General features: G+C 51.8%; 1 protein-coding gene across 4 annotated transcripts in view; it reads right to left on the bottom strand.

The window, feature by feature from the left end:
- Positions 1–22,684, bottom strand: part of LOC125463111 (nuclear receptor-binding protein 2-like) — a 91,945-nt gene that overhangs the window by 2,077 nt on the left and 67,184 nt on the right. For 3 of the 4 annotated variants that reach the window (XM_059641004.1, XM_059641014.1, XM_059641009.1), the window contains 4 exons: positions 21,030–21,132; positions 15,524–15,574; positions 13,681–13,816; positions 6,020–6,073 (listed from right to left, as the gene is read on the bottom strand). In XM_059641004.1, the coding sequence (XP_059496987.1) occupies positions 6,020–6,073; positions 13,681–13,816; positions 15,524–15,574; positions 21,030–21,132 (344 nt within the window). The remainder of the gene's footprint in view (positions 1–6,019; positions 6,074–13,680; positions 13,817–15,523; positions 15,575–21,029; positions 21,133–22,684) is intronic. The other variant, XM_059641012.1, reaches the window with a different exon arrangement.

Here is a 22,684-nt window from a genome sequence, read left to right as displayed (position 1 = left end):
GACCCTGTCTGACTAAGTTTGAGTCTGTGTGTTTGAGAAGGTGACGGAATATGTTGATGAGGATAGTGCAGTCGATGTGTTTTACGTGGACTGCAGTAGGGCCTTTGACAAGGTCCCGCATGGAAGGCTGGTCCAAGCGGTAAGAGCCCATGGGATCCGCGGCAAGTTGGCAAACTGGATCTAAACTGGGCTCACAGAAAAGAGACAAAAGGTGATGGTTCAAATAGTATCAGAGATAATGGGAACTGCATGGCTGGTGGTTGTTTTTCTGAGTGGAAACCTGTGATTAGCAGTGGACCAGAGGGATCAATCTGGGACCTTCGCTGTTTGTTATCTACGTTAATGACTTGGGTGAGAATATAGAAGGTGTAATTGGTAAGTTTACAGATGACACAAATTAGGGCTGATGCTGTTACTGAGGAGGATGGTCTCAGGCTACAGTCTGATATCGATCATCTGGTAAATTGGGCAGAGCAATGACAGATGGAGTTTGATCCCGATAAGTGCAAGGCGATGAATTTTGGGAGGTCTCGTGAAGGATTTACGCAATGAATAGTAGGTCCCTGGAGAGCACTGCAGAACAAAGAGACCTTGATGTATATGCTGAAGGAGATGGCACAGGTAGACAGGGTGGTGGATAAGGTATATAGGATACTCGTCTTCATTAGCTGGGGCATAGAATGTAGGAGCAGGGATGTCTTGTTACAAATCAGTTATGAGGAAGGAGTGGGTTTGGCTGGGTTTGATTTCCCTGGAGCAGAGGAGGCAGAGGGGGGATCTGATTGAGCTATAATAAAATTATGAGAGACATATATAGAGTAGATCGTGAGAATCTCCTCCCCATGGCAGATGTGTCTAAGAACAGAGTCAGTTTAAGGTGAGAACTGGTTTAGAGGAGACCTGAAAAAATATTGGATGAGAACTTAAAATGCTAGGACCAAGTGCCGGTAAATGGGATTAATATAGTTTGCTGTTTGTTGGTCAGCATTAACTTGGTGGGCCGAAGGGCCTGTTCTCGTGCTGTATGACTCCATGGCTCCATGAATCAAGAGGGGAGATATTTCTTCACTCAGAGGGTTGTGAACCTTTGGAATTCTCCATCTCACTAGGCTCTCCATCGGTGAACATGTTTAAGGCTGCTGGGGGTGTGGCTGAAGACAGATCTTAGTTCTCTCGGGAAACCGAGGATACAGGGAGTAGGTGGGAAAGTGGAGGTGAAACACAAGGTCAGTACTAGCCATTTGGAGACAGTCAGGGACGGCAGACGCTGGAAGCCAGAATCAATAGATGCGGAGTTGGAAAAGTACAGTGGGTCAGACAGTGCTTGAGGAGCAGGAGAGTCAATGTTTCGGGTGGAAACGCTTTGTCTTTCAGCCTGGAACATTGCCTTTCCTGCTCCTCGGGCACTGTCTGATCCGCTGTGCTGTTCCCAACTCAACACAAGCCAGTGTGGTAGCAGCAAAGGCTCAAAGGGCTGAATGGTCTACTCATGCTCTTGTTCATTGTGGTCTCGTGTAAATCCTCATTTGAAACCTCTTCTTCCATGTGTTAATTCTCACTTCAGTCACTAATCCTTTCTCCCCTCCTTCACCATCTTTTTGCTATGGTTCTTTCCCATGTAAGCTGCCTGCACACACAGGCTGGTCAGATGGTTAGATTACAGGAGGGTTTGGATGGACTGGTCAGTATCCAATGGGATTCAATCCGGATAAATGTGAGGTGATGATGCACGTTGGCAGGACAGACAAGGCAAGGGAACACATGATGAACAGCAGGACCCTGAGAAGCCCCGAGGATCAGAGGGACCCTGGTGTGCATGTACAACAGTCCCTTAAGGTCTCAGGGCAAGTGGATAAAGTGAAGAAGGATATGATATACTTGCTTTTATTATCTGAGGGATAAGGTTAAGGAGCAGGGAGGTTATGCTGGAACTGTACAAACATCAGTTAGGCCACAGCTGGAGTATTGTGTGCAGTTCTGGAACCCACACTATCAGAGGGGTGTGATAGCACTGGAGGGGGTGTAGAGGGAGATTTGCCAGGATGTCTCCTGGATTGGAGAGTTTCAGTGATGAAGAGAGACTGGACAGACTGGGGTTGTTTTCCTGAGCGGAGGAGACTGAGAGGGGATGTGATTGATTGGATAAAATTATGAGGGTCACAGACAGGGAAGACAGGAGGAAGTGATAATGGGAACTGCAGATGCTGGAGAATCCAAGATAACAAAGTGTGGAGCTGGATGAACACAGCAGGCCAAGCAGCATCTCAGGACCACCTCTCTGATGAAGGGTCTAGGCCTGAAACGTCAGCTTTTGTGCTCCTGAGATGCCGCTTGGCCTGCTGTGTTCATCCAGCTCCACACTTTGTTATATCGAAGATAGGAGGAACATTTCCCCTGAACAGAGGGGTCAATGACTGGGGCCTGTGATCTAAGGTAAGGAGCAGGAGGTTTAGAGAGGATGTGAGGATAAACCTTTTCACCCAGAGGGTGGGGGGAATTTGGGACTCACTGCTTGTAAGTGTGGGAGAGACAGAAACCCTCATCACATTAAGGAAGTGTTTAGATGTGCACTTGTAATGTCAAATTAAACAAGATTATGGGTGTAGTGCTGCCAAATGGGATTAGAATAGTTATGTGGTTGTTTTTGACTGGCACAGATGTGACGGACTGAAGGACCTCCTCTCTTGAGTTATTAACATGCCCTTATTGACATTTGTACTTTCATTTTCCTCTGGGTGTTTTCTCCCCCAGGGAGCTCAGGACTAGTTTTCCTAGTACCAGAACATTCTGCAGGCTTGCTGCTCTAGCTTGATTCTAAGTGATCTTAGCCCTCTCCATTCTCACCTCATTGAGGCTTGCTGTCCCCTGTTCACATTTCCCTCTCCGCATTGACCACTGTCCTTTCCAACTCTTATCCTGATGCTCACTGTCTTCCACACTAGGCACACCTCATTCCTGAGAGCCAGGTCTCACAGAGGATCCCTTTCCCGTTGGACATGCCCCCTTCCTGCTCAGGGAAATTCTCCAGAGCACAACTTCCGAACTCTTTCTGTCTGTCCCTCTCCTGTTTCAGACGCTTTCAGTCTGTTTCCTTCTCTCTTTCTGCCTCTGGCTCAAAGTCTCTGCTTTCCATCTCACTTTGTCAGTTTTTCACCCCATTGCCTGAACCAGAGGGGTACCGATATCCTGGGGGGAAATTCACTAAGGCTATTCGGGTGGGTTTAAACTAATTCAGCAGGGGGATGGGCACCAAAATTGTAGTTCGACTATAGTAAAGGTTGAGAGTAGGGTGGTCTGAAATAAAGTTTCAGGGACGCAAGTTGTCACCGGCAAGCAAGAAGTTGGTTTGAAGTGTGTCTACTTCAATGCCAGGAGCGTCTGGAATAAGGTGGGTGAACTTGCAGCATGGGTTAGTACCTGGGACTTCGATGTTGTGGCCATTTCGGAGACATGGATAGAGCAGGGACAGGAATGGTTGTTGCAGGTTCCGGGATTTAGATGTTTCAGTAAGAACAGAGAGGATGTTAAAAGGGAGGGAGGTGTGGCATTGTTGGTCAAGGACAGTATTACATTTGCAGAAAGGATGTTTAGGGACTTGTCAACTGAGGTAGTATGGGCTGAGGTTACAAACAGGAAAGGAGAGGTCACCCTGTTGGGAGTTTTCTATAGGCCTCCGAATAGTTCCAGAGATGTAGAGGAAAGGAAAGCAAAGATGAATCTCGATAGGAGTGAGAGAGACAGGGTAGTTGTCATGAGGGACTTCAACTTTCCAAATATTGACTGGGAACGCTACAGTTCGAATACTATGGATGGGTCAGTTTTTGTCCAGTGTGTGCAGGAGGGCTTCCTGACACAGTATGTAGATAGGCCAACATGGGGTGAAGCCACATTAGATTTGGCACTGGGTAATGAGCCTGGACAGTTGTTAGATTTGGAAGTAGGTGAGCACTTTGGTGATAGCGATCACAATTCTGTTATGTTTACTTTAGTGATGGAAAGGGATAGGTGTATACCACTGGGCAAGAGTTATAGCTGGGGGAAAGGCAATTACGATGAGATTAGGCAAGATTTAGGGAGAATAGGATGGGGAAGGAAACTGCAGGGGATGGGCACATTAGAAATGTGGAGCTTATTCAAGGAAAAGCTCCTGTGTGTCCTAGATAAGTATGTACCTGTCAGGCAGGGAGAAAGCTGTAGAGTGCAGGAGCCGTGGTTTACGAAGGAGGTGGAATCCCTGGTCAAGAGGAAGAAGAAGGCTTATGTTAGGATGTGATGTGAAGGCTCAGTTAGGGCACTTGAGGGCTACGAGGTAGCCAGGAAAGACCTAAAGAGAGAGCTCAGAAGAGCCAGGAGGAGACTTGAGAAGTTGTTGGCAGATAGGATCAAGGTAAACCCTAAGGCTTTCTATAGGTATATAAGGAATAAAAGAATGAGGAGAGTAAGATTAGGGCCAATCAAGGATAGTAGTAGTAAGTTGTGTGTGGAGTCAGATGAGATAGGGGAAGCACTAAATGAATATTTTTCAACAGTATTCACTCTAGAAAACGACAATGTTGTTGAGGAGAATACTGAGATACAGGCTACTAGACTAGGTGGGATTGAGGTTCACAAGGAAGAGGTATTAGAAATCCTACAGAGGGTGAAGATAGATAAGTCCCTTGGGCCGGATGGGATTTTTCCTCAGATCCTCTGGGAAGCCAGGGAGGAGATTGCCGAGCCTTTGGCATTGATCTTTAACTCGTCATTGTCTATAGGAATAGTGCCAGATGACTGGAGGATAGCAAATGTGGTTCCCCTGTCCAAGAAGGGGAGTAGAGACAACCCTGGTAATTATAGAACCAGTGAGCCTTACCTCAGTTGTTGGTAAAGTGTTGGAAAAGGTTATAAGGGATAGGATTTATAATCATCTAGAAAAGAATAAATTATTTGGAATAGTCAGCACGGTTTTGTGAAGGGAAGGTCGTGCCTCACAAACCTTATTGAGTTTATTGCAGACAAGTGTGAGGTGATGCACTTTGGTAGGAGTAACCAGAAGGCAAAGTACAGGGCTAATGGTAAGATTCTTAGCAGTGTAGATGAGCAGAGAGATCTCGGTGTCCATGTACACAGATCCTTGAAAGTTGCCACCCAGGTTGACACGGCTGTTAAGAAGGCATACGGTGTTTTAGCTTTTATTAATAGAGAGATCGAGTTCCGGAACAAAGAGGTTATGGTGAAGCTGTACAAAACTCTGGTGCGGCTGCCCTTGGAGTATTGTGTACAGTTCTGGTCACCGCATTATAAGAAGGATGTGGAAGCTTTGGAAAGGGTGCAGAGGAGATTTACTAGGATGTTGCCTAGTATGGAGGAAAGGTCTTACGAGGAAAGGCTGAGGAACTTGAGGCTGTTTTCATTAGAGAGAAGGTGGTTGAGAGGTGACTTAATTGAGACATATAAAATAATCAGAGGGTTAGATAGGGTGGATAGGGAGAGCCTTTTTCCTAGGATGGTGACGGCGAGCACGAGGGGGCATAGCTTTAAATTGAGGGGTGAAAGATAGAGGACAGATGTCAGAGGTAGTTTCTTTACTCAGAGTAGTAAGGGAATGGAACGCTTTGCCTGCAACGGTAGTAGATTCGCCAACTTTAGGTACATTTACGTCGTCATTGGATAAGCATATGGACGTACATGGAATAGTGTAGGTTAGATGGGCTTGAGATCGGTATGACAGGTCGGCACAACATCGAGGGCCGAATGGCCTGTACTGTGCTGTCATGTTCTATGTTCTATGCCTCTCTATCTCTCTCTCTCTGTCCCCCCTCCTCTCCCTGCAACTTCCTCTCTCTGTCTCCTGCTCTCTCTCCCTCTCCCTCTCTCCTCCTCTCTCCCACTCTCCCTGTCTCCCACTCTCTCCTCCTCTCCCTCCCTCCCCCTCTCTCCCTCTCTCTCCCTCTCCCTCTCCCCTCTCCTTCTCCCCGAATCCCCCCTCCCTCTCCCTCTCTCACACACTCGGGGTTTTCCCTCGAGCTGATTCACTTACATGCCTTTTGCTGTTGGCCTCGTGTGAGTCCAGGTGGCACTGCATCTGAATGACCTGGTAAATCGAGAATAAATCTTTCACCACTGCCCAGACCATAATATTCAACACACGCAGTGACACACTCTCCCCCTTCCCACCTTCCCCACCCTGTCCACACTCCCCGACCCCACCCACTGACCCCACACTCCCCATCCCCACCCTCTCTCCCCATACCACCCACAGTCCCCAAACCCCATCCATCATTTTCTGCAACCCTGCCCACGTTCCTTCGTCCAGAATTCCTGCTCCCTGCACACTCTCCCCACCCCGTGTCCATCACCCACACTCTCCGTTCCCCCACCCATTCTACCTGCTTCTCACTCACTCTCCCCGCTCCCCGCAAACTCTCCCCATACCCCTGTCCATCACCCACACTTTCTGCTCCCCCACTTATTCTCCCCACTTCCCACTCGCTCTCCTCACACCCCATCCACAATCCCTACCCACCCAATCCACTCTCCCCATTCCCCCCTCCACACAGCCCTCTCCCTCAACCATTCTTACCATTCCCCTCGCGTCTCTCTCCACCTCACACTCACATTTCCCCCATTCCCCATCCAGTCTCTCCACCCCCCGCCCACACACCCTGCCCCATGCCCACCTAACCCACAGCTACACCCACACTCCCCGTCCCCCACCTACTCTCCCTGTCCCCCACCCACTCTCCCTGTCCCCCACCCACTCTCCCCATTCCCCACCCACTCTCCCCATTCCCCACCCACTCTCCCCGTTCCCCACACACTCCCCCCATTCCCTATCCACTCTCCCCGTACCCCACCCACTCAACCCATTCCCCACCCACTCCCCCCGTTCCCCACCCACTCTCCCCGTTCCCCACACACTCTCCCCGTTCCCCACCCACTCTCCCCGTTCCCCACCCACTCTCCCCATTTCACACCCACTCTCGCCATTCCCCACCCACTCTCCCCATTCCCCACCCACTCTCGCCATTCCCCACCCACTCTCCCCATTCCCCACCCACTCTCGGCATTCCCCACCCACTCTCCCCATTCCCCACCCACTCTCGCCATTCCCCACCCACTCCCCCCGTTCCCCACCCACTCTCCCCGTTCCCCACCCACTCTCCCCGTTCCCCACCCACTCTCCCCATTTCACACCCACTCTCGCCATTCCCCACCCACTCTCCCCATTCCCCACCCACTCTCGCCATTCCCCACCCACTCTCCCCATTCCCCACCCACTCTCGGCATTCCCCACCCACTCTCCCCATTCCCCACCCACTCTCGCCATTCCCCACCCACTCCCCCCGTTCCCCGCCCACTCTCCCCATTCCCCACCCACTGCACCCATTCCCCACCCACTGTACCCAATACCGTTCCTGCCTCCCAAACATTTAGAAGGATCCAACAGCCCATGCGGCTGTGAGTGGGGGCTGCTGAGAGCGAGGGACAGTAACCACAGCATGCTGATTTATGGAGCCATTGAAATGGGGAGAGGAAATAGGAATGTATTTGTGGTCGGGGGCAGTAAATGAGGGGGATTGGTCCTATTCCCTGTGAGTGGGAGCCCCGAAGGCTGCGTTCCCTGCCTGGTGCCGGGGTAAGGCCATCCCCTCAGGGCGAGAGAGGAACTTGGAGAGGGAAGGGAGGGATCCAGATGATGTCCATGTTGGTGGCAAAGACATTGGGAGGACTACAAAGAAGGTTGGACTGCAAGATTTTGAAGAGTTGGAAGCTCATTTAGAAAGCAGACCCACCAATGTTCGTATGAGTGCTGGGCAGGTTTGTCCCACTGAGGCAAGAAAGGGATGGTCAGGTGAAGGAACCTTGGATGAAACGACATGTGGAACACCTAGTCAAGAGGAAGAAGGAAGCTTGCTTAAGGTTGACAAAGCAAGGATCAGACAGAGCTCTAGAGGGCTACACGGTAGCCAGTAAGGAACGAAGGAATGGATTTAGGAGAGATAGAAGGGGGTAGGAAAAAGCCTTGCCGGGTAGGATTATGGAAAACCCCAAGGCGTTCTATACATATGTGAGGAACAAGAGGATGGCCAGAGTGAGGGACAGTGCAGGGAACTTGTGCGTGGAGTGAGAGGAGGTAGGGGAAATCCTTAATGAATACTTTGCTTCAGCTTTCACCAGTGAGAGGGACCTTGACATTTGTGAGGACAGCTTGAAACAGGCAGATGTGCTCGAACAGGTTGATGTTATGAAGGAGGATGTACTAGAAATTTTGAAAAGCTTGAGGACATATAAATCCCCTGGGCCAGACGGGATAGACCCAAGGTTCCTACGGGAGGCGAGGGAAGAGAATGCTGCCCCTTTGGCAATGATCTTTACATCCTCACTGTCCACTGGAGTAGTACCAAATGAGTGGAGGATGGCAAATGTTATTCCCTTGTTCAAGAAATGGAATAGGGATAATCCTGGGAATTACAGACTGGTCAGTCTTACTTCTGTTGTGGACAAATTAATGGAGTGGATTCTGAGGGATAGTATTTATGACTATTTGGAAAAGCACAGTTTGTTTAGAAACAGTCAGCATGATTTTGTGAGGGGCAGGTCATGCCTCACAAGCTTATTGAATTCTTTCAAGATGTGACAAAACACATGGATGAAGGCAAAGCAGTGGATGTGCTGTACATGGATTTTAGTAAGGCACGTGATAAGGTTCCCCATGGTAGGCTTATTCAGAAAGTAGGGAGGCATGGGATCCAGGGAAATTTGGCTGTCTAATAGAAGACTGGCTGTCTAATAGAAGACAGAGGGTGGTAGTAGATGGAAGGTATTCAGCCTGGAGCTCGGTGACCAGTGGTGTGCCGCAGGGATCTGTTCTGGGACCTCTGCTCTTTGTGATCTTTATAAATGAGTTGGATAAGGAAGTGAAAGGAGGGGGTTAGTAAGTTTGCTGGTGTTACAAAGGTTGGTGGAGTTATGAATAGCGTAGAGGGCTGTTGTAGGGTGCAACGGGACCTAGGGGATGGTGATCAATTGGGTCAATGGGCTGGAGAGTTGCACATGGAGATTAAGAATAAGGGGATAAACTATTCAGGACTGAGATGGGGAAGAATTTCTTCACCCAGAGCGTTGTGAACCTGTGGAATTCTCTCCCACAGGAAGCTTTTGCGCCAGTTCATTAGATATATTCAAGAGGGAGCTGGTCGTGACCCTGCTGCTAAAGGGATCAAGGGGTATGGGGAGAGGGTGGGAATAGGTTACTGAGATTGCATGATCAGCCACGATCACACCGAAAGATGGTGCCGGGCTTAAAGAGCTGAACGGCCTACTCCCACACCTATGTTCTATGTTCCTATGAATTCAATTTGGATAAATGTGAGGTATTGTGCTTTGATGAAATAAACAAGGGCAGGACTTATACAGTTAATGGTAAAGCCCTGGGCAGTGTTGTAGACCCAAGGGTTCAGGTACAAAGTTCTTTAGAAGTTTCTTCACTGGTAGAGAGGGGGGTTAGAAGGTGTTTAGCACGCTCGCCTTCATTGCTCAGGCCATTCAGTGCAGGAGTTGGGGTGTCATGATGAGGTTGTACAGGATGTTGGTGAAGCCTCTTCTGAAGTAGTGTCCAGTTCTCGTCCCCCTGTTACAGGAAGGACATTATTAAACTGGAGAGGGTTTAGAAAGATTCACTAAGATGTTGCTGGGAATAGAGCTTATGGACGTTTATAAAATTGTGAGACGCGCAGATAAGATAGAACATAGAACATAGAACATAGAACAGTACAGCACAGAACTGGCCCTTCAGCCCACAATGTTGTGCCGACCATTGATCCTCATGTATGCACCCTCAAATTTCTGTGACCATATGCATGTCCAGCAGTCTCTTAAATGATGAAGAGCAAAGGTCTTTTCCCTAGACTGGGGGGTCTCAATATGAGGGGGCATATTTTTAAGGTGAGAGGAAAAAGATTTAAAAAGGACATGAGGGACAACTTTTTATTTTTTACAGAGTGTGGTTAGTGTGTTGAATGTACTGCCAGATGAAGTGGTAGATGCAGGAACATGTCTGTGCCAGTGAGCCACCACACACTGCAGCACAGAGGAACTACGCAGAGCAGAGGAAAATCACCTATACAGCGTATTCAAAAAGAATGGGTACCCTATGAACACAGTCCGCCGATTTCTCAGCAACAAACCCAAACAAACGGACAAAACGGGCTCAGAAACCATAACCACTCTCCCCTACATCAAAGACATTTCTGAAATGGCTGCCAGACTACTCGGACCCCTTGGCATCAGGGTAGCCCACAAACCCACCAACACACTAAAACAGCAGCTAATGAACTTAAAAGACCCTATACAGACAACAAACAAAACGAACGTCATCTACAAAATACCTTGCAAGAACTGTGACAAACACTACATTGGACAAACTGGCAGGAAGCTAGCCACCAGGATACATGAACATCAACTAGCCACAAAACGACAGGACCCACTATCACCCGTATCCTTACATACAGAGGAGGAAGGACACCACTTTGATTGGGACAACACATCCATCCTAGGACAAGCCAAACAGAGACACGCACGAGAATTCCTAGAAGCATGGCATTCCAACCGGAACTCCATCAACAAACACATTGATTTGGAGCCAATCTACCATCCACTGAGAAAAAGAACAGGAAATGACATCACCAATGCAGGAAATGACATCACCAACCCAAGGAAACCTAACCAAATAAATAGAAAGCGGGACATAACACCAGTGCTTCATCGGAGGCTCACTGATGTTACCTAGAATGGTGACGAAACGTCTGAAAACGAACCTTCCAGCTCAGCGAGCAAACTCACATCCAGAACCTCAACCTGAGCTACAAATCTTCTCAAAACTCGCTAACATTAAAAGTCATTTGGATAAGTTCATGAATAGGAAAGCTTTAGAGGGATATGGGCCAAACGCAGGCAGGTGGGACTAGTTTAGTTTGGGAACATGGTCAGCATGGACTGTTCTGAGGAAGGGTCACCGGACCTGAAACGTTAACTCTGTTTTATCCTTCACAGATGCTGCCAGACCTGCTGAGCTTTTCCAGCAATTTGTTTTTGTTCAGCATTGACTTGTTGAACTGAAGGGTCTGTTTCCACGCTGTATTTTCCATCTGCCAAGGTTACTGAGTCATCATGTGGAGAAATGTTAGGCAGGAGAAATACAGAAACTGAATATTATTTAAACACAGAAAGACTGCAGAAAGGTGCAGCACAGAGGGATCTGTGAATCCTTCACCATGAATTACAAAAAGCTAGCATCCATGTTCAAAAAACTCAAACAACTGCGGATGCTGGAAATCAGAAACAAAAACTGAAATTTCAGGAGATACTCAGCAGGTCTGGCAGCATCTGTGGTGAGAAATAGATTTAATGTTTCAGTTCTAGTGACCATATTTAAGGAAGGCAACTAGAAGCTCAAGAGATAGTAGGAACTGCAGATGCTGGAGAATCTGAAATAATATAAGAAAATTTTCTGAAGAAGGGTCTAGGCCCGAAACGTCAGCCTTCCTGCTCCCCTGATGCTGCTTGGCCTGCTGTGTTTATCCAGCTCTACACCTTGTTAACTAGAATCTCAAAGTGACTTTTACAGACAGAATGTCGATGTTCTGCAAAGCAATCATTCAGTCTGTGTTCTGTGGAGGAGACCACATGGTGAGCAGTGAATGCAGTAGACTACACTGAATGTGGTGCAGGTGAGGTGCTGCTTCACCTGGCACTAGCTCCACTCGATATTTTTCTCCCCTGTCCCGTCCCTTCCCACTTATATCCGCAATTCCTCTGATGTTTTATGTGAGTTTCAGATTTTCAAGTTTGCGAGTTCTAGCTGCTTCCTCTTTCCCTCGAGTGTGTGATCCTTTACCATATCCACACCCCTTCAGGATGGTCTCAGGGCATTTCAGTTCATCCTCAAGAAAACGCCTGAGCCATCCCCACCCACCGCCACCTCTCGTTTACTCCACAGCTGTCTCCCCACTCCATCTTCAGCATATTTACCAACTTTTTCACAGGTACAATCAGTCTGAGGAAGGGTCACTGAATGAAACATTTACCCTAATTTCTCTCCACAGATGCTGTCAGGCCTGCTGAGTTTTCCCAGCAATGTAACATCCAACCTCAGTGGGTAATCTGCTAAAGCAATGCAAAGGTCTTCTCAGACCACAGCTGGAACACTGTTCAGAGTTACAAGTTCAGAGGGCAATACGGAAGACAAATGGAATGCTGGCCTCTATTTCGAAGGACGTGGAGTATAAAAATAAGGAAATTCTTGCTAAAACTGCACAAGTCACGAGTCAAACCACAAATGGAAAACTGTGCACAGTTTTGGGCTCCTTATCTAAGGAGAGATATATAGGGGTTGGAGACAGTGCAGAAAAGGCTCACTCAGCTGATCGAGGCTGTGGAGTTTCCTTCCCTAAAGGATGTTAGGGGGAGGCAATGGCTTAGAGCTGTTATCGCTGGACTGTTAATCCAGAGACCCAGATAATGTTCTGGGTACCCGGGTTCGAATCCTGTCACAGCAGATGGTGGAATTGGAATTAAGAGTTGAATAATGACCACGAATCTTATTGTCAATTGTCAGGAAAAACCCATCTGGTTCACTAATGTCCTTTAGGGAAGGAAACTGCCGTCCTTACCTGGTCTGGCCTACATGCAATGTGGTTGACTCTTAACAGCCCTCTGGGCAATTAGGGATGGGCAATAAATGCTAGCCTAGCCAGCAACACCCTCATCCCGTGAATGAATAAAGAAAAAACAACAGATGGGTTTTTCCCAACAATTGACAATGGATTCATGATCATCATTAGACTCTTAATTCCAGAAATTTATTGAATTCAAATTCCACCATCTGCCGTGGTGGGATTCACACCCAGGTCCCAGAACATTACCTCAGGATTAACAATTCAGTGATAATAGCACGAGGCCATCACCTCCCCAATTTCCCCTGGAAAAGGAGATCCAATCCTGTTCACCAAAAGCGAATTGATGGACAGGGTCTGGGAGAGCGTAGGACTGAGTGGAGCTAGTTTCGGGGTCACAAGGTACAGTGGGAACAATGCCTGTGAGACTTTTATCTGAGACCCCTGGATCCTGCTGATCTCCTCAGTTCAGACTTCACAGGGCCAGAGCTCAGTGTGTGCATGAGCTCTAGTCTCCTGTGTACTTCTCTGTCACTGACAGACAACAGTGCATGTGTGTTCACACACACGCACACACCCATGCGCACACACAGAGATGTGCACGCATAGAGATGCACACACACACAGCCTCTCACACGCACACATACACAGACACACAGTCACAGTCTCACACACACACACACACACCATACACACACAGTCACACACACACACGCCCCCCACACACACCACACACACAGTCATACACACATATACATAGTCACACACACAGTCATACACACACACACACACATACACACACACAGTCATACACACATATACACAGTCACACACACATACAACACAGTCTCTCTCTCTCACACACACACACACACACACACACACACAAACACACACACACACACACACAAACACACACACAGTCACACACACATAACACACAGTCTCTCACACACACACACACACACACACACACACACACACACACACACACACACACACACACACACAGACAGTCACTAACCTTCCTGGTCTCCTTCTCATGGGACTCTGCAATTGGAGATTTCACCAGGTCCGTGAATTCAGGCGGATGGACCTGCCCCCAGAACAAATGATGTGGGCGTTTGGAGGAAAAATTCATCAAAGGGTAGATTCCATTCCTGAAAAAGAGAGATGGAGTGAATGAGAGAGAGAAAGCAGGTAAGAGAGCATTGACTGTCTCAAAAAGATCAGCCATGGTCTTAATGAATGCCAGGGCAGGCTCGAGGGTTAGGATGGCCCACTCCTGCTCCTAGTTCCCAAGTTCTTATGTGAGAGTGAGACAGAGAGAGAGAGAGACAGAGCCAGAGAATCAGACTGAGAGTGTGAAAGACAGAATGAGACAGACAGCGATAGTGAGAGAGAGAGAGAATGCTCCACATTAGTCAAGCAGAGAGTGACGGAAGTGTTTGTGAGTAGGACAGCTAGAGGAGCACTGAGGGAAGAGAGTGAGTGGGATCGCGCTGAGCTGTCAGGGGTATTGTCTGTCAACTCAGGAAGCAGTGAGAGTCTTGTATGGCCTCGCCCATTGACAGTCCATTAAAGATCATTCCTGAGGGTACAACACACAAACACACAGCACACCGTTACTCTCAGTCCCAAAGGTGCTTCAGATTACCCAGTAAGGAACACCCCCCACCTCCATTGTTCACAATCTCCATCAATGGATCTGTGGATTACAACCAACATTTGCCAGTTTGTGGATGAGACATAACTCGGTGGGAATGTGAGTGTGAGGGAATGCAGAGAGACTTGATGAGGATTTGGACAGGCTGAGTGAGTGGTTAAAGACATAGCCCAATTGAATATCACGTGGGTAAATGTGGGAAGCGTTACTATCTGAAGGCACCTGGGTGTCTTTGTCAATAACTCAGTCAAAGTTACTCTGCAGGTACGATCAGGAAGCAAATGGTTGAGTGGGAACTCAATTACTAGGGGTCATGAGTTCAAAGTGAGCGGAGGAAAGTTTAAGGGAGATATGGGCTTCCTGCCCATTCATGTACCTGTCCAGATACATCTTAAATGATGCCATTGTGTCTGCGCCTACCACCTCTGCTGGCAATGCGTTGTAGAATCTATGTGGGCTCTCCAGGACCCTCCCTGTGTTGTTAAAGACAAACAAGAATCAAAATGTTCCTGAGCCTCTATAAGAAGTTTATTGTTATTGTTTGTTGTGAAGAAAATGAGGAAGGGTCGTGCTTTATTTCAACAGGGCATTCTCCTGGTGGGTGGGACTGGGGAGGAATCAGGTCGGCCCTGATCTTACTGAGCGGCAGAGCTATTTCAGGCCATCAACACACCCACACAAAGGCCATCTGCATTGTTTGTTGGACACAAACTTCAACACCAACTGTCTCCACAGACAACATCGTGGCTCCAAAAGTTTGTGATTTCAAATAAACCTGTTGGGCTATATTCTGGTGTCGTGGGGTTTCTGATCTAGTCCACCCCAGTCCAACACCAGCAGCTCCACACCAACAATACCGTTAATGGTTGCTGCCTTATGGAGGGTCACCATGGTGAACACCATACCAAACAGATTATGGAAATGTCAAAACTCTAGACTCATTGCCACAGGACACTGACCACAGTTACCAACTAACACAGAAACACACCAGCCAATAGTCAATGCATTCCTCAGGAGAGGGCTGGATCTATATTTCAAAGTAATACATGCACAGGGCTATGGGGCTGGAGAATGGCACAAGCTGGCTCGTTCTTTCAGGAGCTAGTACAATGCAATGACTCGAATGGCCCACTCCTGTACTATAAAATTTTCAGACTCTAAAAGAGTCCCTTGTACAGTTTAGCTATTTATAAAAACTCACTTAACATCCTCCAGGAACTTATCCAGTTCCAACGTGGAGACATGGGAGTAGCTGCAATAAAGGAGAGGCTGTTAGATATGACCAAACATCACTGAACACGAAGCTGCGTTCCAGCAACCAGATATCTGACTTCCACTAGAAGGGGGTTAACCCCTCACCATCCCCCCTCGGTCTGAGCTGACCCCTCACTATCCTCCCCTCGGTCTGAGCTGACCCCTCACCATACCCCTCGGTCCAAGCTGACCCCTCACCATCTCCCCTCGGTCTGATGTGACCCCTCACCATCCCCTCTCAGTCTGAGCTGACCCCTCTCCATTCCCCCCTCGGTCTGAGATGATCCCTCATCCTCCCCCCTCGGTCTGAGCTGACCCTCACCCTCCCCTCTCGGTCTGAGCTGATCCCTCACCCTCCCCCCTCGGTCTGAGCTGACTCCTCACTATCCTCCCCTCGGTCTGAGCTGACCCCTCACCATCCCCCCTCAGTCTGATCTGACCCCTCCCCATCCCCTCTCGGTCTGAGCTGACCCCTCACCATCCTCTCTCGGTCTGAGCTGACCCCTCAACATCCCCTCTCAGTCTGAGCTGACCCCTCACCATTCCCCCCTCGGTCTGAGCTGACACATCACCATCCCCTCTCAGTCTGAGCTGACCACTCACCATCCCCCCTTGATCTGAGCTGACCCCTCACCATCCCCTCTCGGTCTGAGCTGACCCCTCACCATCCCCCCTCGGTCTGAGCTGACCCCTCACCATCCCCCCTCGGTCTGAGCTGACCCCTCACTATCCCCCCCTCGGTCTGAGCTGACCCCTCACTATCCTCCCCTCAGTCTGATCTGACCCCTCACCATCCCCTCTCGGTCTGAGCTGACCCCTCACCATCCCCTCTCGTTCTGAGCTGACTCCTCACCATCCCCACTCGGTCTGAGCGGACCCTCACCCTCCCCCCTCGGTCTGAGCGGACCCCTCACTATCCCCCACCTCGGTCTGAGCTGACCCCTCACTATCCTCCCCTCTCAGTCTGAGCTGACCACTCACCATCCCCCCTCGGTCTGAGCTGACGCCTCACCATCCCCTCTCGGTCTGATCTAACCCCTCACCATCCCCTCTCGGTCTGAGCTGACCCCTCAACATCCCCTCTCGGTCTGAGCTGACCCCTCACCATTCCCCCCTCGGTCTGAGCTGACCCCTCACCATCCCCCCTCGGTCTGAGCTGACCCCTCACTATCCCCCCCTCGGTCTGAGCTGACCCCTCACTATCCTCCCCTCAGTCTAAGCTGACCCCTCACCATCCCCTCTCGGTCTGAGCTGACGCCTCACCATCCCCTCTCGGTCTGATCTGACCCCTCACCATCACCTCTCGGTCTGAGCTGACCCCTCAACATCCCCTCTCGGTCTGAGCTGACCCCTCACCATTCCCCCCTCGGTCTGAGCTGACCCCTCACCATCCCCCCTCGGTCTGAGCTGACCCCTCACTATCCCCCCCTCGGTCTGAGCCAACCCCTCACTATCCTCCCCTCAGTCTAAGCTGACCCGTCACCATCTCCTCTCGGTCTGAGCTGACTCCTCACCATCCCCCCTCGGTCTGAGCTGACTCCTCACCCTCCCCTCTCGTTCTGAGCTGACTCCTCACCCTCCCCACTCGGTCTGAGCGGACCCCTCACTATCCCCCACCTCGGTCTGAGCTGACCCCTCACTATCCCCCCCTCGGTCTGAGCTGACCTCTCACTATCCCCCACCTCGGTGATGTTCTGACCCCTCACCCCCAACTTCTGCCTGAGCTGACACCTCACCATCCTCCAATTGGTCGGTAATGACCCATTACAACTCTGGTCGGTCAGTGGGTGTCCCCTGTCGGTCAGTGGGGTGGCCCTGGTCAGTGGGTGTCCTCTGTTGGTCAGTGGGTGTCCCAGACAGTGGGTGTCCCCAGTCGGTCAGTGGGTGGCTCTGGTCAGTGGGTGTCCTCTGTTGGTCAGTGGGTGTCCCCTGTCGGTCAGTGGGTGGCCCTGGTCAGTGGGTGTCCTCTGTTGGTCAGTGGGTTCCCCTGTCGGTCAGTGGGTGGCACTGGTCAGTGGGTTTCCCCTGTCGGTCAGTGGGTGGCTCTGGTCAGTGGGTGTCCTCTGTCGGTCAGTGGGTGGCACTGGTCAGTGGGTGTCCTCTGTTGGTCAGTGGGTGACCCCGGTCAGTGGGTTTCCCCTGTCGGTCAGTGGGTGGCTCTGGTCAGTGGGTGTCCTCTGTCGGTCAGTGGGTCGTCCCGGTCAGTGGGTGTCCCCAGTCGGTCAGTGGGTGACCCCAGTCGGTCAGTGGGTGACCCCGGTCGGTCAGTGGGTGACCCCGGTCCGTCAGTGGGTGTCCCCGGTCCGTCAGTGGGAGTCCCCGGTCGGTCGATCAGTGGGGGACCCCGGTCGGTTGGTCAGTGGGTGTCCCCGGTCGGTCAGTGGGTATCCCCAGTCAGTCGGTCAGTCAGTGGGGGACCGCAGTCGGTCAGTGGGTGTCCCCTGTCGGTCAGTGGGTGACCCCGGTCAGTCAGTGGGAGTCCCCGGTCTGTTGGTCAGTGGGTGATCCCAGTCGGTCAGTGGGTGACCCTAGTTGGTCAGTGGGAGTCCCCGGTCAGTCGATCAGTGGGTGACCCTGGTCGGTCGGTCAGTGGGTGACCCCGGTCAGTGGGTGGCCACGGTCAGTGGGTGTCCCCTGTCGGTCAGTGGGTGACCCCGGTCAGTCAGTGGAAGTCCCCAGTCGGTTGGTCAGTGGGTGAGACTGGTCGGTCAGTTTGTGTCCCTGGTCGGTCGGTCAGTGGGTGACTGCAGTCGGTCAGTCCGAGTCCCCGGTCGGTCGATCACTGGGTGACCCCGGTCAGTCGGTCAGTGGGTGACCCCAGTAGGTCAATGGGTGACCCCGGTTGGTCGGTCAGTGGCTGATCCCGGTCAGTCAGGGAGAGCCCCCGGTCGGTTGGTTAGTGGATGCTCCCAGTCAGTCAATGGCCCCAGTCGGTCAGTGGGTGACCCCAGTCGGTCAGTGGGAGTCCCCGGTCAGTCGATCAGTGGGTGTCCCCGGTCGGTCAGTGGGTATCCCCAGTCAGTCGGTCAGTCAGTGGGGGACCGCAGTCGGTCAGTGGGTGTCCCCTGTCGGTCAGTGGGTGACCCCGGTCAGTCAGTGGGAGTCCCCGGTCTGTTGGCCAGTGGGTGATCCCAGTCGGTCAGTGGGTGACCCTAGTCGGTCAGTGGGAGTCCCCGGTCAGTTGATCAGTGGGTGACCCTGGTTGGTTGGTCAGTGGGTGACCCCGGTCAGTGGGTGGCCACGGTCAGTGGGTGTCACCTGTCGGTCAGTGGGTGACCCCGGTCAGTCAGTGGAAGTCCCCAGTCGGTTGGTCAGTGGGTGAGACTGGTCGGTCAGTTTGTGTCCCTGGTCGGTCGGTCAGTGGGTGACTGCAGTCGGTCAGTCCGAGTCCCCGGTCGGTCGATCACTGGGTGACCCCGGTCAGTCGGTCAGTGGGTGACCCCAGTAGGTCAATGGGTGACCCCGGTTGGTCGGTCAGTGGCTGATCCCGGTCAGTCAGGGAGAGCCCCCGGTCGGTTGGTTAGTGGATGCTCCCAGTCGGTCAATGGCCCCAGTCGGTCAGTGGGTGACCCCAGTCGGTCAGTGGGAGTCCCCGGTCAGTCGATCAGTGGGTGTCCCCGGTCGGTCAGTAGGTGTCCCCGGTCGATCGGTCAGTGGGTAACCCCGGTCGGTCAGTGGGTGTCCCCGGTCCGTCAGTGGGAGTCCTCGGTCGGTCGATCAGTGGGGAACCCCGGTCGGTCGGTCAGTGGGTGTCCCCGGTCGGTCAGTGGGTGTCCCCAAACAGTCGGTCAGTCAGTGGGGGACCGCAGTCGGTCAGTGGGTGATCCCAGTCGGTCAGTGGGTGACCCCGGTCGGTCAGTGGGTGTCCCCGGTCCGTCAGTGGGAGTCCTCGGTCGGTCGATCAGTGGGGGACCCCGGTCGGTCGGTCAGTGGGTGTCCCCGGTCGGTCAGTGGGTGTCCCCAGACAGTCGGTCAGTCAGTGGGGGACCGCAGTTGGTCAGTGGGTGTCCCCTGTCGGTCAGTGGGTGACTCCGGTCAGTCAGTGGGAGTCCCCGGTCTGTTGGTCAGTGGGTGATCCCAGTCGGTCAGTGGGTGACCCTAGTCGGCCAGTGGGTGACCCCGGTCGGTCGGTCAGTGGGTGACCCCGGTCCGTGGGTGGCCACGGTCAGTGGGTGTCCCCTGTCGGTCAGTGGGTGACCCTAGTCGGCCAGTGGGTGACCCCGGTCGGTCGATTAGTGGGTGTCCCCGGTCGGTTGGTTAGTGGGTGGCCCCGGTCGGTCAGTAGGTGTCCCCGGTCGATCGGTCAGTGGGTGACCCCGGTCGGTCAGTGGGTGTCCCCGGTCCGTCAGTGGGAGTCCCCGGTCGGTCGGTCAGTGGGTGTCCCCGGTCGGTCAGTGGGTGACCCCGGTCGGTCGGTCAGTGGGAGTCCCCGGTCTATTGGTCAGTGGGTGTCCCCAGACAGTCGGTCAGTCAGTGGGGGACCGCAGTCGGTCAGTGGGTGTCCCCTGTCGGTCAGTGGGTGACTCCGGTCAGTCAGTGGGAGTCCCCGGTCTGTTGGTCAGTGGGTGATCCCAGTCGGTCAGTGGGTGACCCTAGTCGGCCAGTGGGTGACCCCGGTCGGTCGGTCAGTGGGTGACCCCGGTCCGTGGGTGGCCACGGTCAGTGGGTGTCCCCTGTCGGTCAGTGGGTGACCCTAGTCGGCCAGTGGGTGACCCCGGTCGGTCGATTAGTGGGTGTCCCCGGTCGGTTGGTTAGTGGGTGGCCCCGGTCGGTCAGTAGGTGTCCCCGGTCGATCGGTCAGTGGGTGACCCCGGTCGGTCAGTGGGTGTCCCCGGTCTGTCAGTGGGAGTCCCCGGTCGGTCGGTCAGTGGGCGTCCCCCGTCGGTCAGTGGGTGACCCCGGTCGGTCGGTCAGTGGGAGTCCCCGGTCTGTTGGTCAGTGGGTGATCCCAGTCGGTCAGTGGGTGACCCTAGTCGGTCAGTGGGAGCCTCTGGTCAGTCGATCAGTGGGTGAGCCCGTTCGGTCAGTGGGTGACCCCGGTTGGTCGGTCAGTGGGTGACCCCGGTCAGTCAGTCAGTTGGTGATCCCAGTCGGTCGATCAGTGGGTGAGCCCGGTCGGTCAGTGGGTGACCCCAGTCGGTCAGTGGGAGTTCCTGGTCGGTTGGTCAGTGGGTGACCTCAGTCGGTTGGTCAGTGGGTGACCCCGGTCGGTTGGTCAGTGGGTGACCGTAGTCGGTCGGTCAGTGGGTGTCCCCGGTCGGTCGGTCGGTGGGTGAGCCCGGTCAGTGGGTGAGTCTGTGCTGGTTTCACTCAGGATCCCCTTTGCCTGAAGGTGAGTCAGTGCTGAGCTCCCAGTCATTGAGACTCAGCGTGTTATTGGTGTAAAGTGGGGCCCACAGTGTGTGCTGGACTCCCTGCCTGTGACCGTCAATCACCCTGCAGCAATCTCTTACGTCCACTGTGCTCCCACACGGTTCCCGTGTCGAACCTCTGCCATCACTGTGCTGGGGTTAATCCTCTTGGTCACCTCGTCCACACAGTTTTCCTGTATCACATCTACAACAAGGAGACAAAGTGGCAGATACAGTCAAACTGTTTACTCCAACGCTGTGCAATCCTCAGCGAACACCCCCACTTGTGACCCTATGACGGAGGGAAGGTCATTGATGAAGCAGCTGAAGATGGTTGGGCTGAGGGCACCACCCTGAGGGTCTCCTGCAGAGATGTCCTGGAGCTGGGATGACCTTGTTAAACACTTTGTTAAAATCCCTACAGACATCCGCCACATTCCCTTTATCAACCATCTCTGTCACTTCATCAATAAATTCCATTCTTTTCACTGAGCTGGATGCCTCTGTTATAAATCAGTGCTGTCTCCTCAATGAGCTCCAACCTCTCCCAGTGCCTCTGGGTTTTCCTGTTCAATATTTCCAAACCCAACTCATCCCTAATGTGAGCCAGGTTGGCCTGGAGTTACTTGGACCTACGCTCCCTATACCGTGACCTGAATCAGCCTGTCAGCATTTCCACTCTCCAATCCTCTAGCACCTCCCCCATGCCCTGGGAAAGTGGAAGATGAAGACAGTACTTTCCATTCTCTGCTCCCACACTTCTTTCAGCATCCTGGGATACAGACCAGGCAGCACGGTGGCTCAATGGTTAGCACTGCTGCCTGTCAGCACCAGGGACCTGGGTTCGATTCCACCCTCGGGCAACTGTCTGTATGGAGTTTGCACATTCTCCCTCTGTCTGCGTGGGTTTCTTCCGGGTGCTCCGGTTTCCTCCCGCAGTCCAAAGATGTGCAGGCTAGGTGGATTGGTCATGCTAAATCTGCAGTTGCTGGATAGGTTAGTGAGGTGGGGCTGGGTGGGATGCTCTTCAGAGGGTTGGTATTGACTTGACTGGCTGAATGGCCTACTTGCACATTGGATGGATTCTATAGAAAAGCAACCCTGCAGAGTGAGAATGATCTACTCCTAGCACAGCCAGTTTTCCCTGTCCTTTCTTTATCTTTTTCACTTCCATGTGGTGAGATTCCTTTTCCCTGGGAAAAATTAACACAAAGTTTCAGGAAATATTCCTGCCTTGCCCTGCACCTTTGAGCATTTATCACTCTCTTTGTTCCCAACTGCTCCTATTCCACCTCTTGCTACCCACTTACACTTACACATTGGTGCAGGATTTTTAAGCTCTCTTTTATCTTGACTGTTATTCTCGTATTCTATTTTTGAGTGTTTAGAGTTCCCTTCAGTCAGTCTCTGAACACACTATATTTGATTTAAGGTTTTTGCAATGATCTGTAGCTCGGGTTGTGGATGAGGTTGTTGACTTGCTCGCCAAGCTGGCTAGTTTTCGTTCAGATGTTTAATCATCACACTACGTATTATCATCAGTGAGGGTCTCTGATGCACCAATGTTATTCTACTCTGCTCAGAATTTATTCTTTCCAGTCTGTTATGGTGAGTAGTGTCATTCCTGGTTCTGTTCTGTGTAGGTTTGTGTATGGGGTCCAATTCTGTATGTTTGTTGATGGCTTTACAGGTTGAGAACCATGCCTCTAGGAATTCCTGTGCATGTCTATGTTTGGCTTGGTCTACTATAGTTACAT

This window comes from Stegostoma tigrinum, chromosome 2 (assembly GCF_030684315.1).
Source record: "Stegostoma tigrinum isolate sSteTig4 chromosome 2, sSteTig4.hap1, whole genome shotgun sequence".
NCBI classification, from domain to species: domain Eukaryota; kingdom Metazoa; phylum Chordata; class Chondrichthyes; order Orectolobiformes; family Stegostomatidae; genus Stegostoma; species Stegostoma tigrinum.
Note: the sequence above shows the minus strand (reverse complement) of the source record. Positions and strands in the feature narration are given on the sequence as shown.